Source organism: Pseudophryne corroboree, chromosome 10, assembly GCF_028390025.1.
Source record: "Pseudophryne corroboree isolate aPseCor3 chromosome 10, aPseCor3.hap2, whole genome shotgun sequence".
NCBI lineage: Eukaryota > Metazoa > Chordata > Amphibia > Anura > Myobatrachidae > Pseudophryne > Pseudophryne corroboree.
Genome location: NC_086453.1, coordinates 190382758 through 190397430, shown reverse-complemented (window position 1 = coordinate 190397430; position 14673 = coordinate 190382758). Strand labels below are relative to the sequence as shown.

The following is a 14673-nucleotide window of genomic DNA, read 5'->3' as shown; positions in this document are numbered from 1 at the left end:
TGATCGTCAAGGTACCCCTCCATCAGCAAGGAAAGGGTTACTACTCCAGAATGTTTGTGGTACCGAAACCGGACGGTTCGGTGAGACCCATCTTAAATTTAAAAGCCTTGAACACTTATATCAAAAGGTTCAAGTTCAAGATGGAATCGCTCAGGGCGGTTATTGCGAGCCTGGAGGAGGGGGATTACATGGTATCCCTGGACATCAAGGATGCGTACCTGCATGTCCCCATTTACCCTCCGCACCAGGAGTACCTCAGATTTGTGGTACAGGACTGTCAATATCAGTTCCAGACGCTGCCGTTTGGGTTATCCACGGCACCGAGGGTCTTTACCAAGGTAATGGCCGAAATGATGATACTCCTTCGCAAGAAGGGAGTTTTAATTATCCCGTACTTGGACGATCTCCTGATAAAGGCGAGGTCCAAAGAACAGTTGATAGTGGGGGTGGCACTTTCTCAGGAAGTGCTACAACAGCACGGCTGGATTCTAAACATTCCAAAGTCACAGCTGGTCCCGACGACACGTCTTCTGTTCCTGGGAATGATTCTGGACACAGACCAGAAAAGAGTGTTTCTTCCACTGGAAAAAGCCGAGGAATTGTCATCTCTGGTCAGAGACATCCTAAAATTAGGAAAAGTGTCGGTACATCAATGCACACGAGTCCTGGGAAAAATGGTAGCTTCGTACGAAGCAATTCTATTCGGAAGGTTCCACGCAAGGACGTTCCAGTGGGACCTGTTGGACAAATGGTCCGGGTCCCATCTCCAGATGCAACCCTATCGGCCAGAACCAGGGTGTCGCTGCTGTGGTGGCTGCAGAGGGCTCATCTACTAGAGGGCCGCAGATTCGGAATACAGGACTGGGTCCTGGTGACCACGGATGCCAGCCTTCGGGGCTGGGGGGCAGTCACAAAGGGAAGAAATTTCCAAGGACTGTGGTCAAATCAGGAGATTTCTCTTCACATAAATATCCTGGAGCTAAGGGCCATTTACAATGCCCTAAGCCAGGCAAGACCCCTGCTTCAAAACCAGCCGGTACTGATCCAGTCAGACAACATCACGGCGGTCGCCCATGTAAACAGACAGGGCGGCACGAGAAGCAGGATGGCGATGGCAGAAGCCACAAGGATTCTCAGATGGGCAGAGAATCATGTGTTAGCACTGACGGCAGTGTTCATTCCGGGAGTGGACAACTGGGAAGCAGACTTCCTCAGCAGGCACGACCTCCACCCGGGAGAATGGGGACTTCATCCAGAAGTCTTCCAAATGCTGGTCAACCGTTGGGAAAGACCACAGGTAGACATGATGGCGTCCCGCCTCAACAAGAAGTTGAAAAGATATTGCGCCCGGTCAAGAGACCCTCAGGCGATAGCGGTGGACGCTCTAGTGACACCATGGGTGTACCAGTCGGTTTATGTGTTTCCTCCTCTACCTCTCATACCCAAGGTACTGAGAATAATAAGAAGGCGAGGAGTGATTCCGGATTGGCCAAGAAGAGCTTGGTACCCGGAACTTAAAGAGATGCTTACAGAGGACCCTTGGCCTCTGCCGCTCAGACAAGACCTGCTGCAGCAGGGACCCCGTCTGTTCCAAGACTTACCGCGGCTGCGTTTGACGACATGGCGGTTGAACACCGGATCCTGAAGGAAAAGGGTATTCCGGAGGAAGTCATCCCTACCCGGATCAAAGCCAGGAAGGATGTCACCGCAAGACATTATCACCGCATTTGGCGAAAATATGTTGCTTGGTGTGAGGCCATGAAGGCCACGACGGAGGAATTTCAACTGGGTCGATTCCTGCACTTCCTGCAAGCAGGGGTGACGTTGGGCCTCAAATTGTGGTCCATAAAGGTCCAGATTTCGGCTCTGTCGATTTTCTTCCAAAAAGAACTGGCTTCACTGCCCGAAGTTCAGACTTTTGTCAAAGGAGCACTGCCTATTCAGCCTCCTTTTGTGGCACCTTGGGATCTCAATGTGGTTTTGGCATTCCTGAAATCACATTGGTTCGAACCACTTAAGACTGTGGATTTAAAATATCTCACGTGGAAAGTGGTCATGCTGTTGGCCTTGGCGTCGGCCAGGCGGGTTTCAGAATTGGCGGCTTTGTCTTGTAAAAGCCCTTATCTGATTTTCCATATGAATAGGGCAGAATTGAGGACTCGTCCTCAGTTTCTCCCAAAGGTGGTCTCAGCTTTTCACTTGAACCAACCTATTGTGGTGCCTGCGGCTACTAGGGACTTGGAGGATTCCAAGTTGCTGGACGTAGTCAGGGCCCTAAAAATATATATTTCCAGGACGGCTGGAGTCAGAAAGACTGACTCGCTGTTTATCCTGTATGCACCCACCAAGCTGGGTGCTCCTGCTTCTAAGCAGTCTATTGCGCGCTGGATTTGTAGCACTATTCAGCTGGCGCATTCTGCGGTAGGCTTACCGCAGCCTAAATCTGTAAAAGCCCATTCCACATGGAAGGTGGGCTCATCTTGGGCGGCTGCCCGAGGGGTCTCTGCTTTACAACTTTGCCGAGCAGCTACTTGGTCGGGGGCAAACACGTTTGCAAAATTCTACAAATTTGATACCCTGGCTGAGGAGGACCTGGAATTCTCTCATTCGGTGCTGCAGAGTCATCCGCACTCTCCCGCCCGTTTGGGAGCTTTGGTATAATCCCCATGGTCCTTACGGAGTCCCCAGCATCCACTAGGACGTCAGAGAAAATAAGAATTTACTCACCGGTAATTCTATTTCTCGTAGTCCGTAGTGGATGCTGGGCGCCCATCCCAAGTGCGGATTGTCTGCAATACCTGTACATAGTTATTGTTACAAAAATCGGGTTTTGTTGTGAGCCATCTCTTCAGAGGCTCCATTTTTTATCATACTGTTAACCGGGGTTCCTATCACGTGTTATATGGTGTGATTGGTGTGGCTGGTATGAGTCTTACCCGGGATTCAAAAATCCTTCCTTATTGTGTCAGCTCTTCCGGGCACAGTTCCTAACTGAGGCTTGGAGGAGGGTCATAGGGGGAGGAGCCAGTGCACACCAGATAGTCCTAAATCTTTCTTTAGATGTGCCCAGTCTCCTGTGGAGCCGTCTATTCCCCATGGTCCTTACGGAGTCCCCAGCATCCACTACTGACTACGAGAAATAGAATTACCGGTGAGTAAATTCTTATTATTACTGACTTTGTCCACATCATATTTCATAGTCTTGTATGTTCTGTAGAAACCCGTTTGTTTACTATGATTTTACTGTTTCAGGGAGAAAACTATTCTACAGTATCAACTTGTTGGTGGTTTGGCAAAGTACAATGGTATCTAAGCAAGCATTCCTGTTCAGTCTTGGTTCCCTCTACCTATCCCTCTTGTTTGTATTTCTCCTTATGGATGTTTATGCCAGACCCGCAAACAATTCTGCCTTGAAGGAAAAGCCCTTGGACAATAGAGAGGAGAATGAGATTATGCCACCAGACCACCTTAATGGAGTAAAGATGGAAATGGATGGTCACCTTAACAAGGAGTTCCATCAAGAGGTTTTCCTGGGTAAGGAGATGGAAGAATTTGATGAAGATTCAGAGCCCCGTAAGAATAGGAGGAAGCTGACTGCTATCTTTTCAAAGTAAGTTCATAACTACAAATGATAGAATCATACTTGGCTCAAAGTTCAGTGTTGCACACATAATATAATATTATTATTATTATTATTATTATTATTATTATTTTCTGCTGCGGGGTACACTGGGCTCCACAAGGAATGGACGATGGGGTGTAGAGTAGGATCTTGATCCGAGGCACCAACAGGCTCAAAGCTTTGACTGTTCCCAGAATGCATAGCGCCGCCTCCTATATCACCCCGCCTCCCTGCACAGGATCTCTGTTTTGCAGTTGGTGCTGCAGTAGCAGGCACTTAACAGAGGGGCTGCTCCAGGCAGCCCTAAAAAGAGCTTTTTTTCTGAGGAAAAAAGTGAAGACTTCAAGGGCAGCAGCAGTGATATATGTCAGTGGACATTCACGGCTCTCCCCAGCGGCGCTGTACACTCCTGAGCCCTGGTTGCCAGGTAACTACAGCAGGAGGCTCCGGTTTTCTTTTTGTCAGGCACACACGACGGGGGCTTTCCGGGATCGCGTGGCCGCGCTTTGGGAGGTGGTAAGTGGGTCCCGCTTGCGGGACCCAGTCTTTATAGTGATCCGGCGCGGTCAGTGGGAGGCGGGCCGCGCGCGCTGGCGGTGGACACTGTGGCAGTACAGGCGATCCCACCAGATAACCTGACCTGTCCCATGCCCTGGTGTTCTTTTATAAACCGTTTTTTCTCCTTCATCCACTAGGGGCCACTGGAGTGCAGATACAATGGGGAATATAGTAGGCAGTAACTGGGAGCTGGCACTTTACATTTATAACCATGTGACTAGCTCCTCCCCTACTATGTTCCCCCTCCAAGTCTTATTTTAGTGCCCGAGGGAGCTGGTCACTTAGGTCTTATCTGAAGATATTTTATTTCTTTTTATTATTTTTTATTTTTTCTTACTTACACTCACAGACTGGCAGCTCTGCCACTGCCAATCTGCACCGCGGGAGCTGCCAGCGCGGTCCCATCGCAGCTGCGTGCGGCTCGGGATGGGCCCTGGCTGAAGGAGACATTAGCTCTCCGGAGACTGGCCGGACACCGCTGCGTGCGGCGCGTGTCGGGGCCGCTCCGTCGGCAGAAGATCCTGGCAGCACGGCAGCGGTGAGTATGAGTGGCCAGACACTGCTGCGTGTGGCACGTGTCAGGGCCACTCCGTCGACAGATCCTGCCGGACACCGCTGCGTGCGGCGCGTGTCGGGGCCACACCATCACTTCCATAGAAGCAGCAGGAGTACAGGACAGCGGTGAGTACAAGATCCTATATGCTCTTATTACAGAGAATACAGCTGGCTGCTGGGAGAATGGATCTGTGCTTAATATACACTATGCGCACAGACCTGGGTTCAGGTCCTGCTCTGAACCAACAATTGCCACATTGCGCTCCCCCCGCTAAAAAAGCCCAGCAAGAGGCGCCTATTCACTTTCAAAATCAGCACCACTACAAAGGGGGCTTGTTCCCGCGCTGCACAGCGGGCTCGGCTTCCCCCAGCTCCCCGGCCGCGGCTCTCTTTACCGGCGGGGGATGCAGGGCGCCCCCCCGCTCTGATGAGATGGCGGGGGGCGGAGCTTAGTCCCGCTCTGCACTGCAGTTTCGGCAGCACTTTGCCGGCGGGGGATGCGCGCCCTCCGCACCAATGGCGCTGGAGCTTGTAACTTTTAAATTGAGCGCTATAGCGGAGAGGGGCGGGGCTTAATCCCGCTCTGCACAGCGGATTCAGCAGCACGGCGGGGGATGCAGGGCACCTCCTGCTCTGATGGCGCTGGACCTTGTAAGTTCTAAATTGAGCGCTGTAGCGGGGGGGCGGAGCTTAATCCCGCTCTGCACAGCGGGTTCAGCATCACCCGCTCCCCGCTATGATTGCGCTGGAGCTGGTTGAATTTGAAATGGGCGCCATAATGCGGGGGGCGGAGCTTAATCCCGGAGGGCCTCAGCTCCCGGCTGCCCCTGCGGCCATTTCCTCAACTCCGCTGTTTGCTGTAAAAGTTAAGATAGGAATGGCTGAGACAGTGAAACCTGGGTTTAGCCCAAGTACAGACTAGTAATTTTTACAGTGATCAACCATTCCCTTGCCCTACGTTAGCGCCGTTGATTTTAAATATAGGCGCCATAGGGGGGGCAGGGCTTATACCCAGTGCCCCATTGTCCAAGGGGCTAGTGACAGTTACAGCCGGTCGTGGCTCACAACTCCACCGCAAATAACATCCAGGTACAGACCTGGGTACTTGTCCCACATAACTCGCCTCGCCACATCAAATTTTCCCCAGCTTTTCTCACGGGAGCTTCCGAGAAACATGTATTGCACCTGTTCTTACTAATTTAGCAGAACACTACATACAGGGCGGGTGTTGCCTTCCCTTTATTATTCCTTTGTTTCACTTGGTATAAATGCTGTTTGTAATTTGGGGAATTTGTGTGGCATCAGACAACTAGCCGTGGTACCTTAGTACGCTAATAGCAGGGACATCTGAACACAGAGAAGGGAAACGTGTCTGTCACTGCACGTTATAGTGCAGGGATTACATAGGGCTACACTTCTTTAACCCGTTTTTTTCTCTTTTTGTTGAACTAAGTGTAACACTCAGAATTCCCTGTTCGGTGTGGATTGTGCGGTGGAACCATCTGCTTAGCCCTCAACATAGCTGCAGGACACTCCTGTTTGAACAGCTCGGTTTTTGCAGGTAATGTCACTGTTCACCAGAGACCCCGTCCGTCATTTCTCCTTTCCAGGTTTCTAGAAGGAGGATGTGTAACTTCAGGTTACACAACTCTGCGGATGAGAGGCCTCTCTTGGCGGAGGTGATAGATGTCCAGAATATTGATGACGTCGGTTTTCGGTCAAGTCTGAACCAGTGTCTCAGGGTATCAAGGCGTTTTTTTTTTACAGCAGTTCGTCTGGTGCTGCAGGTAAAGGAGTCTGAACTGAACCCTTCTGGTTCCTCGGAGTTCGGCGCCACAGAAGAAATGACAGCGTTTCCTGTTTCGGATGAGCTGGATGTGCTCCGGTCGGCGGCCTAGAGACATCCGGATGCACAATTTCAGGTATCAAACAATGTTTGTTTTGCTATCCTTTCCCCACAGACAGCAGGAAACGATATGAGACCTCTCCAATGTATACCCCTTCGATATATCGCCGGTCCAAGAAGCTGCCGGTTCCTGGTGCAACCTTGCTGAAGGAGCCATCCGAGAGAAATATGCGGCACCAGGGGTTCTACCTTGTCCGGAGCAGGTAGGTTGTGGGACAATTGTCCTCTGGGTTTCAGGATAGTTTGCATCAGGATCAACTGATTCCTTGGGCAGATCAGAGTCACGATTCTACTTTATGTTCTTTTGAGGTCTCCAAGGACGTCTGTATACTCTGAGCCTGAATTTCCGCTTGGGGTATCTTCGCCCCACGACCTTTAGGGCTGCGACAGTGACAGGCGGATATTGAATCCTAATGGGCAGCAGTTTCATTACGGGCCTGGTCGGAAAGGATCTTCCTGCCTGGATTTCTGAAGCCATTGGGGGTTGGTCCACTTTTCTTTCCCCTACTGCTGCTCCAGCTCCAAGACAGTCCTATACCGGTCTTTCCTTTAGATCTTTCCGTGCCCTTTCCAGGTTTAGAGTCCATGACAGGGTTGGTATCTCCGTTACCAAGGGATCTCAAAGTAAGAGGCTGAGCCAGAGGTTCAGCATCCTCGAACCAGTCTGATGGTAGGTCCTCCAACACATCCACCGCAGGTCAGACCTCCCTCCCACCTTGGAGATCCCATGGTGGGCGCATGTCTGTGGTTTTTCTGGGAGGCCTGGGTATGCTTGGGTTAGGTTTCTTATCACGGGCGGTTACATACTCGATTTTGGAGTCCAACCGCCTCAGGGGTCCCTCACCACAGGTCTGCCGGTTTACGACGACAGGAGAGTTGTACTGCAGGCGGCGTTCCAGATTCTTCAAACCGCAAGGGTGCTGATCCCTGTTTCTACACATCATTGGAATCGGGGCATTTTCTCAGGCCTTTGTTTTTTCCCGTGCCGAAGCCAGATGGCTCGGCCAGGCCCATTCTGAACTTAGAATCCTTTCAGTCTGTGATTGCTAGTTTTAAGAAAAAAGGGGTTTTAGGCGTCCTTAGTCATCAGGGAGGCCTGTTTACTGTTTTCCATTGGGCTTCTTCATCTGGCTTTTCTCCGATTCGTAGTACAGGATACTCATTTCCACGGTCAGACTTTTCCGTTCGGTCTCTTCCGCTCCCACTGTGTTCATGAAGGTCACAGGATGGCCCTACTTCAAAGACAGGGAGTGACGTTTGTTCCCTAACTGGACAATCCACTGCTGGAAACCCACTCTGCAGATTAGGTTGCTACTGAATATCCGGAGTATCCAGGATCTTCTGATTCGACATGGGTCCCATTTATGCTCCTCGTACTATGTTTCTCTGTTTAGGGATGGTTCTCAACTCGGTCCGTCAGAGGATTTTTCCTTCCAGTTTCTCTCTCTCTCTCTCTCTCTCTCTCTCTCTCTCTCTCTCTCTCTCTCTCTCTCTCTCTCTCTCTCTCTCTCTCTCTCTCTCTCTCTCTCTCTCTCTCTCTCTCTCTCTCTCTCTCTCTTCAGCCAAGTTGCGGCGCTGAGAGGTCACCTACATTCTACTCTGAGCGGAGGATGACAATCTTCATTCCAGGTCAAGCCGCCAGGTCAGGCACCCGAGTGAGTGGACATTCCCCGGAGTTTTGCCAGCTGGTCTGTTGTTGGCAGAGAACTCTGATCGCCCTCATGGCATTCCGACTGACTCTCCGACTCTTTACTACTCTCAGACGTGCACTCTGGCGGCAGTAGCCGAGGATGCCCTCACGGCTCCTTGGAGCTTCTGGTTAGTCTATCTTTCCTCCTTTTCTGTTTCTACCTCACTTTCTGCAACACATAAAGGGAGAATGCACGCTAGTCCTCCCGGTGACTCCAGTATAGCCGCGCATGACTTGAAAATCCACCCTGCACCTGTTGTCAGTAGAGGAGCCTTGGCTCCTACCATCTGCTGGAATGTCTACTTCAACAGGGTCCTTTTTGTTTGTTCAGTCTTACACAGGTTTCGTTTAACGGCGTGGCTGTTTACGAGACCTTCTCAGAAGTGAGGAGTTCCCTAGTTCGGTTATACCTACTGGGCCCCGATTTTGGAAGTCGGTTACCTCGTCTCGCTTTTGCCACTTGTGGAAACTTTAAGTGGTCTGGTGTGGATGACGAGGGTTTTTCCCTTCGGTTTTTCATTTAGCCGCCTTCTTTCGTTTTCTCCGGGTGGTGCGCTTGGCTGCGCTTCAACTAGGTTGACCTGAATTTCAGGTCTCTGCTCTTTTGGTTTTCTTCCAAAGGAAATTTGCCTGGCTGCCGGAAGTTTGGGCTCTCTTACAGGGAGTACTCTACCGGCAACCCCCCTTTCGAATAAAGTTACGGTTGAGTTTCATACTCAGCTGTCGTTTCTTCCAGGGGTGATGTCCGCTTTTCATACACTTGTGTTTTCGGCCCTTTTTGGATGTTGTCGGGGCTCGCCGATTCTCTCTACAGAGGTCTTCGGCTTTTCTACAACTTGATTTCTCCTTTGTTCTGTACGATGCTCCCGTCCTAGATGGCCGGGGTCCCAGCAGACGTTGGGCTGTTGGATACGTCTGACCATCAGACAGTTTTATATGGCGGTTGCTCGAGAGCCTCCTTTTCGGCGCACTCCACGCGCTCTGGGGACCTTCCGGGGCGGCCGCCCACGGGGTTTCCATGAATGCTTTATGTTGCAATGCCGCTTAGTCGGGACATCATAGGTTTATCATGTTTTACGGATTTGACATTTTTGCGGCCTCTGTGTCACAGGTTGGCCGAGCGGTTTTGCAGGACTCTCAGCGCTTTCCCTCCCGTCTTGGGAGCTCTGGGACGTCCCCATTGTATCTGCACTCCAGTGGCCCCTAGTGGATGAAGGAGAAATCAGGATTTTGGTACTTACCGATAAATGCCTTTCTCCGATTCCACAGGGGCCACTGGACGCCCACCCAGCGCTGTTTCCTCCTTCTACACTTATCGGGTTGCATGTGACTGTGCGTTTTGTTCCTTTTACCCTCTCACTATGTTTCCAGGTTTCCTGGGTATTATCTTGTTTTTAGTTGGCTTAGCGAACCTCCTCTACTTTGAAGTTGGCCTTTTCCAGCTCTCCTTGGGCACAGTTTTAACTAGACTGGCTTGGAGGGGGAACATAGTAGGGGAGGAGCTAGTCACATGGTTATAAATTTAAAGTGCCAGCTCCCAGTTACTGCCTACTATATTCCCCATTGTATCTGCACTCCAGCGGCCCCTGTGGAATCGGAGAAAGGGATTTATCGGTAAGTACCAAAATCCTGATATTAGAGCCCGCAGTACCCGGTGGTTTTGCCAGCAGGAGGATAGATCTTTGACCTGAAGCCCCTCCCCCAGCCCCAGGGCGCAATTTTCTGCAAATGTTCCCGCCCTGGAGCTGCATATCTGTCCCTCACTCCCTGGCAGTGTTTGCGGCGTCATTATCCCTCAGCTCACTGTTCCTGGGAATGCTTGGGCAAATCCTCCTATGTAAAGCCGCCTGGTTGTCAGTACTGTGACTTTACAAGACACTTAAGTATTCTACCTGCCTTTTTTAGTCCGTGTTCGTTAAGAAAGAGTGCACTTAGTCAGGGGTTTATAGTACAATTACCCTGTGATATACATCCAGTGCTTACTGTGTACTGTTATATCTATTGTTATATAGCTGTGTAAGCTAGTCCAGTGCAGTATTATTGTTAGTAATAACCTCTGCATTGTACAGTCTGTGACTATTTGTGTGTGCATTTGATAGCTGAGTGGTGTCCATTTCGTGTCTTTCACTCAACCTGCTATCCCTATATTCTATAACCTGAGGGGGCTTGGTGCGTCACGTTTTATCTAATATAGGATTTTCACAAAGATATACTGTATTACGTATTTTTCTCTGTGATTTAGTTACCATATCTCTCCTTTATCTCTGCTGGTGCTGACTACACTGCGCAGGGGTTTGGGCTAGAGGTATTGTGCTGCTGACAAATTGTACTGTGTTACCTGATACTGCAAGTTATATCATGTCTGCTTCTGAGGGTAACGGTTCTGGGGCTGAACACACTGCCGGTGTTGCTGAAGCCGCAGATACCTATGAGGAGAATATAGCAGCTTTGGGCTCTGGTTCTGGGGGCTCCTTGCCCCCCAGTGGGACGGTGGCAACAGGGGCAAATAATAACCCGCTGCGGGCCGCTTTTTCCGCGCTTCTGCATACGCTAGTTCATAAACTAACACCCCCTATGGGACCCCCAATGCCGGTGCAACCGTTTGTGATCCCTGTAGCTAATCCGCCGCGGGCGGACGATTTATCTGCTCAAATAAAGAAGTTGAACCAGTCCCTGACTACTAGAAAGTCTGACCGACGCTCGTCTACGTCCTAGGGGTCCTCTTAGCGAGCGCTTGTCTCCTCACAATCCACTGCTGTAACTGACACCTCGTCGGATGAAGACGGCACTTGCACTGACCCCACAGGTTCTGACTCAGATACGGCTGATGGGGAGGGTGGTTCACATGTGGCTGTTCCTGATCTTTTGGAGGCTATTAAATTAATTTTACAGATTACGGATGATCCCGAGCCATCCGTTCCTCCTAAGAAACCAGATAGGTTCAAGCGTCAGAAGGTGATTTAACAAGTTTTACCTCACTCTGACCACCTAATTGATATACGTCAGGAACCCTGGGAAAACCCGGGTACGAAGTTTGTGCCTCAAAAGAAGATGCTGGCTCGCTATCCTCTCGCGTCGGAGCTGTCTAAGAATTGGGAAACGCCTCCTCCAGTGGACTCGCATGTGGCTAGGATGGTGGTTTCCTCAGCTCTGTCGGTCACCACCGTCACGTCTCTAAAAGAGCCTACGGATAAACGTGTGGAGGGTTGTCTGAAAGCTATTTACACCCTCACGGGTGCTGCACAAAGGCCCACTATTGCAGCTACTTGGGCTGCAGAGGCCATTGAAGCATGGGCCTTGGAGTTAGATGCTGAAATCTCCTCTGACCATGCTAGACAGTGCTTGTCTTTTATTGTCACAGCTTCTCGTTATATTAAAGAGGCGGCTTCTGATGCCGGTATTCTGGCAGCCAAGGCCTCTACTACGTCAGTCCTGGCTCGCCGGATATTGTGTCTGAGATCCTGGTCTGTGGATCTGGACTCTAGAAAAACCCTGGAGGTACTCCCTTTTAAGGGAGATATTCTGTTTGGGGAGGATTTAAATAAGATTGTGGCTGACTTGGCTACTGCCAAAACTGCCTGTCTGCCAAGTACTGCTCCTTCTGTGTCGAAGGCTAAAGGTACTTCCTTTTGCCCCTTTCGTCCTTCAGGTAAAGCAAAAGGTCAGGCGTACAACAAGCAGGCCCGCACTTCCAAACCTGGTAAGCCTAAGCCTAAAAGAGCCTGGACGGCCCGTCAGCCAGCTTCCAAGACCGATAAGCCTGCCGCATGACGGGCTGGGCCTCCCTCTGGGGGATCCCAGGATGGGGGGCCGGCTTCTAGGGTTTACCCAGGAATGGTTGAAGACCACTTCAGATGCCTGGGTACGGGAAGTCGTCACTCGAGGTTACGCCATAGCCTTCAAAAACTGCCCCCCTCATAGATTTTGCCAGACATATGTCCCATTGGACAAGACAAAGGCAAACACTCCACATTCGGTGGTACAGACCCTCCTGGATACAGGAGTCGTAGTACAGGTGCCTCTTGCGCAAAGGGGCCGGGGGTACTATTCTCCGCTGTTTCTAGTCCCGAAACCGATTGGGTCCTCCCGGCCCATTCTCAACCGCAAGACATTGAACAGGTTTGTGAAGATTTCCAAGTTCCGTATGGAAACCCTTCACTCTATAGTTCTGGCCTTGGAGCCTGGGGACTTCATGGTCTCCATGGATATACAGGACGCTTACCTGCATATTCCTATAGCAGTGTCTCATCAGCAATACCTGACATTTGCGATTGGCAACTGCCATTACCAGTTTCGGGCGTTACCTTTTGGTTTAACAACGGCTCAGCGAGTCTTTACAAAAGTCATGGCGGTGATGACGGTGTTACTCCGCCGTCAAGGGGTCAGGATACTGCCGTATTTGGATGACTTGTTAATCCTGACAAATTCCCCAGAACTTCTCCTGCGTTATCTAGATGTGACAGTCCGGTTTCTGCAAGCCCACTGGTGGCTCATCAACGGGTGGCTGAAAGAAGTTATCCCTGATCCCTGCTCAGAGCATGGTGCATCTGGGTGCACTATTGGACACTCACAACCAGTGGTTGTTCCTGTCTCAGGAGAAAGTCCTGAAACTTCAGGACAGGATTCGTTGCTTCCTATCTCGTCCGCAAGTGTCGATACATTCAGCGATGCAGGTGCTGGGCCTCATGGTGTTAGCATTCGACATGGTGGAGTACGCTCAATTTTACTCTCGCCTTTTCCAGAGGCTGATTCTAGCCAAATGGGACGGCCTGCCTCACCGGATCAGGTCTCAAATGATCTCGTTGACTCCGGAGGTCCGTCTGTCGCTGCTCTGGTGGCTCTAGGACCAACAACTGTGCTGGGGCCGCCCCTTCTGGATATCCGACTGGGTCCTGTTGACGACAGATGCCAGTCTAAGGTTGGGGCTCGGTGCTGGAGCAACACTCCCTTCAGGGGCAGTGGACCAAGGAGGAGTACCTCCTCTCGATCAATATTCTGGAGTTGCGGGCGGTCTTCAATGCCTTGAACCTAGCCCAGCATTTAATTCAGAACCGTCCTATTCAAGTACAGTCGGACAACGCCACCACAGTGGCTTACATAAATCATCACAGATTCTACAGTGGGCAGAACGCTATCTACCGGCCATATCGGCAATATTCATTCCGGGAGTCCTGAATTGGGAAGTGGACTTTCTCAGTCGTCAGGACGTGCATGCCGGCGAGTTGGGCCTCCATCCAGAAGTGTTTCAACTCCTAGCGGAAAGGTGGGGCCTTCCAGTCGTAGATCTGATGGCGTCTCGACACAATCACAATGTTCCGGTCTTCGGAACAAGGACAAGGGATCCTCAAGCAGCATTCGTGGATGCGCTGGCGGTACGTGGAGGTTTCGGCTGCCGTACGTGTTCCCTCCGGTGTCACTCCTGCCCAGGGTAATTTGGAAGTTCAAGCAAGAAAAAGAAATTCTGCTTCTCATAGCTCCAGCGTGGCCCAGACGGCACTGGTTCTCAGACCTGCAAGGCCTATCGTCAGAGCGTTCAATTCTACTTCCACAATGCCCAGACCTCCTTGTTCAGGGCCCCTGTATCTAACAGGACCTAGCCCGGCTGTCTATGACGGCGTGGGCCTTGAAGCTTCCGTCTTAAGGGCTAAAGGGTTTTCTGAGGCGGTCATTCAAACTATGTTGCGGGCCAAGAAACCGGCTTCTTCTCGGATTTACTATAGGGTCTGGCATTCTTACTTTGTTTGGTGCTCATTTAACGATTATGGCGCTTCCAAGTTTAGTATAGCCAAGTTGTTGGCTTTTCTTCAGCAGGGCCTGGACTTAGGTCTGCGTCTGGCCTCCCTCAAGGTTCAAATAGGTTTCAGAGAAAAATTGCGACCTTACCTGATGTGCATACCTTTACTCAGGGCGTGTTGCGTATCCAACCTCCCTATGTCCCGCCTGTGGCTCCTTGGGACTTGTTGGTGGTTTTGGGGGCGTTACAAGAGTCTCCGTTTGAACCTCTTTGTTCAGCTGACCTTAAGTGGCTTTCCCTTAAGGTGGTGTTTCTGCTGGCTATTGCTTCAGCTAGAAGAGTGTCAGATTTGGGTGCCTTGTCCTGTAGTTCCCCATATCTGATATTTCACCGTGACCGGGCAGTTCTTAGGACTCGTCCCGGCTATCTAACTAAGGTGGTTTCTTCGTTCCACCTTAATCAGGAGATTGTAGTTCTGGCACTTGTTTCTCCTGATCTGTCTCCCAAAGAGCGGTCTTTGGATGTGGTACGGGCTCTCCGTATCTATGTGAAGAGAACTGCTCCTATTAGGAAATCTGATTCTCTTTTTGTTGTGTTTGGGTTTCACA

The 14673-nt window shown here is 50.8% G+C and overlaps 1 protein-coding gene across 2 annotated transcripts in view; it reads left to right on the top strand.

Moving 5' to 3' along the window:
• SDF4 (stromal cell derived factor 4) overlaps window positions 1-14673 on the top strand; it is a 250372-nt gene that overhangs the window by 23734 nt on the left and 211965 nt on the right. For both annotated transcript variants that reach the window (XM_063942989.1, XM_063942988.1), the window contains one exon: window positions 3253-3610. In XM_063942989.1, coding sequence (XP_063799059.1) covers window positions 3303-3610 — 308 coding nt within the window. In that variant the 5' untranslated portion in view covers window positions 3253-3302. The remainder of the gene's footprint in view (window positions 1-3252; window positions 3611-14673) is intronic.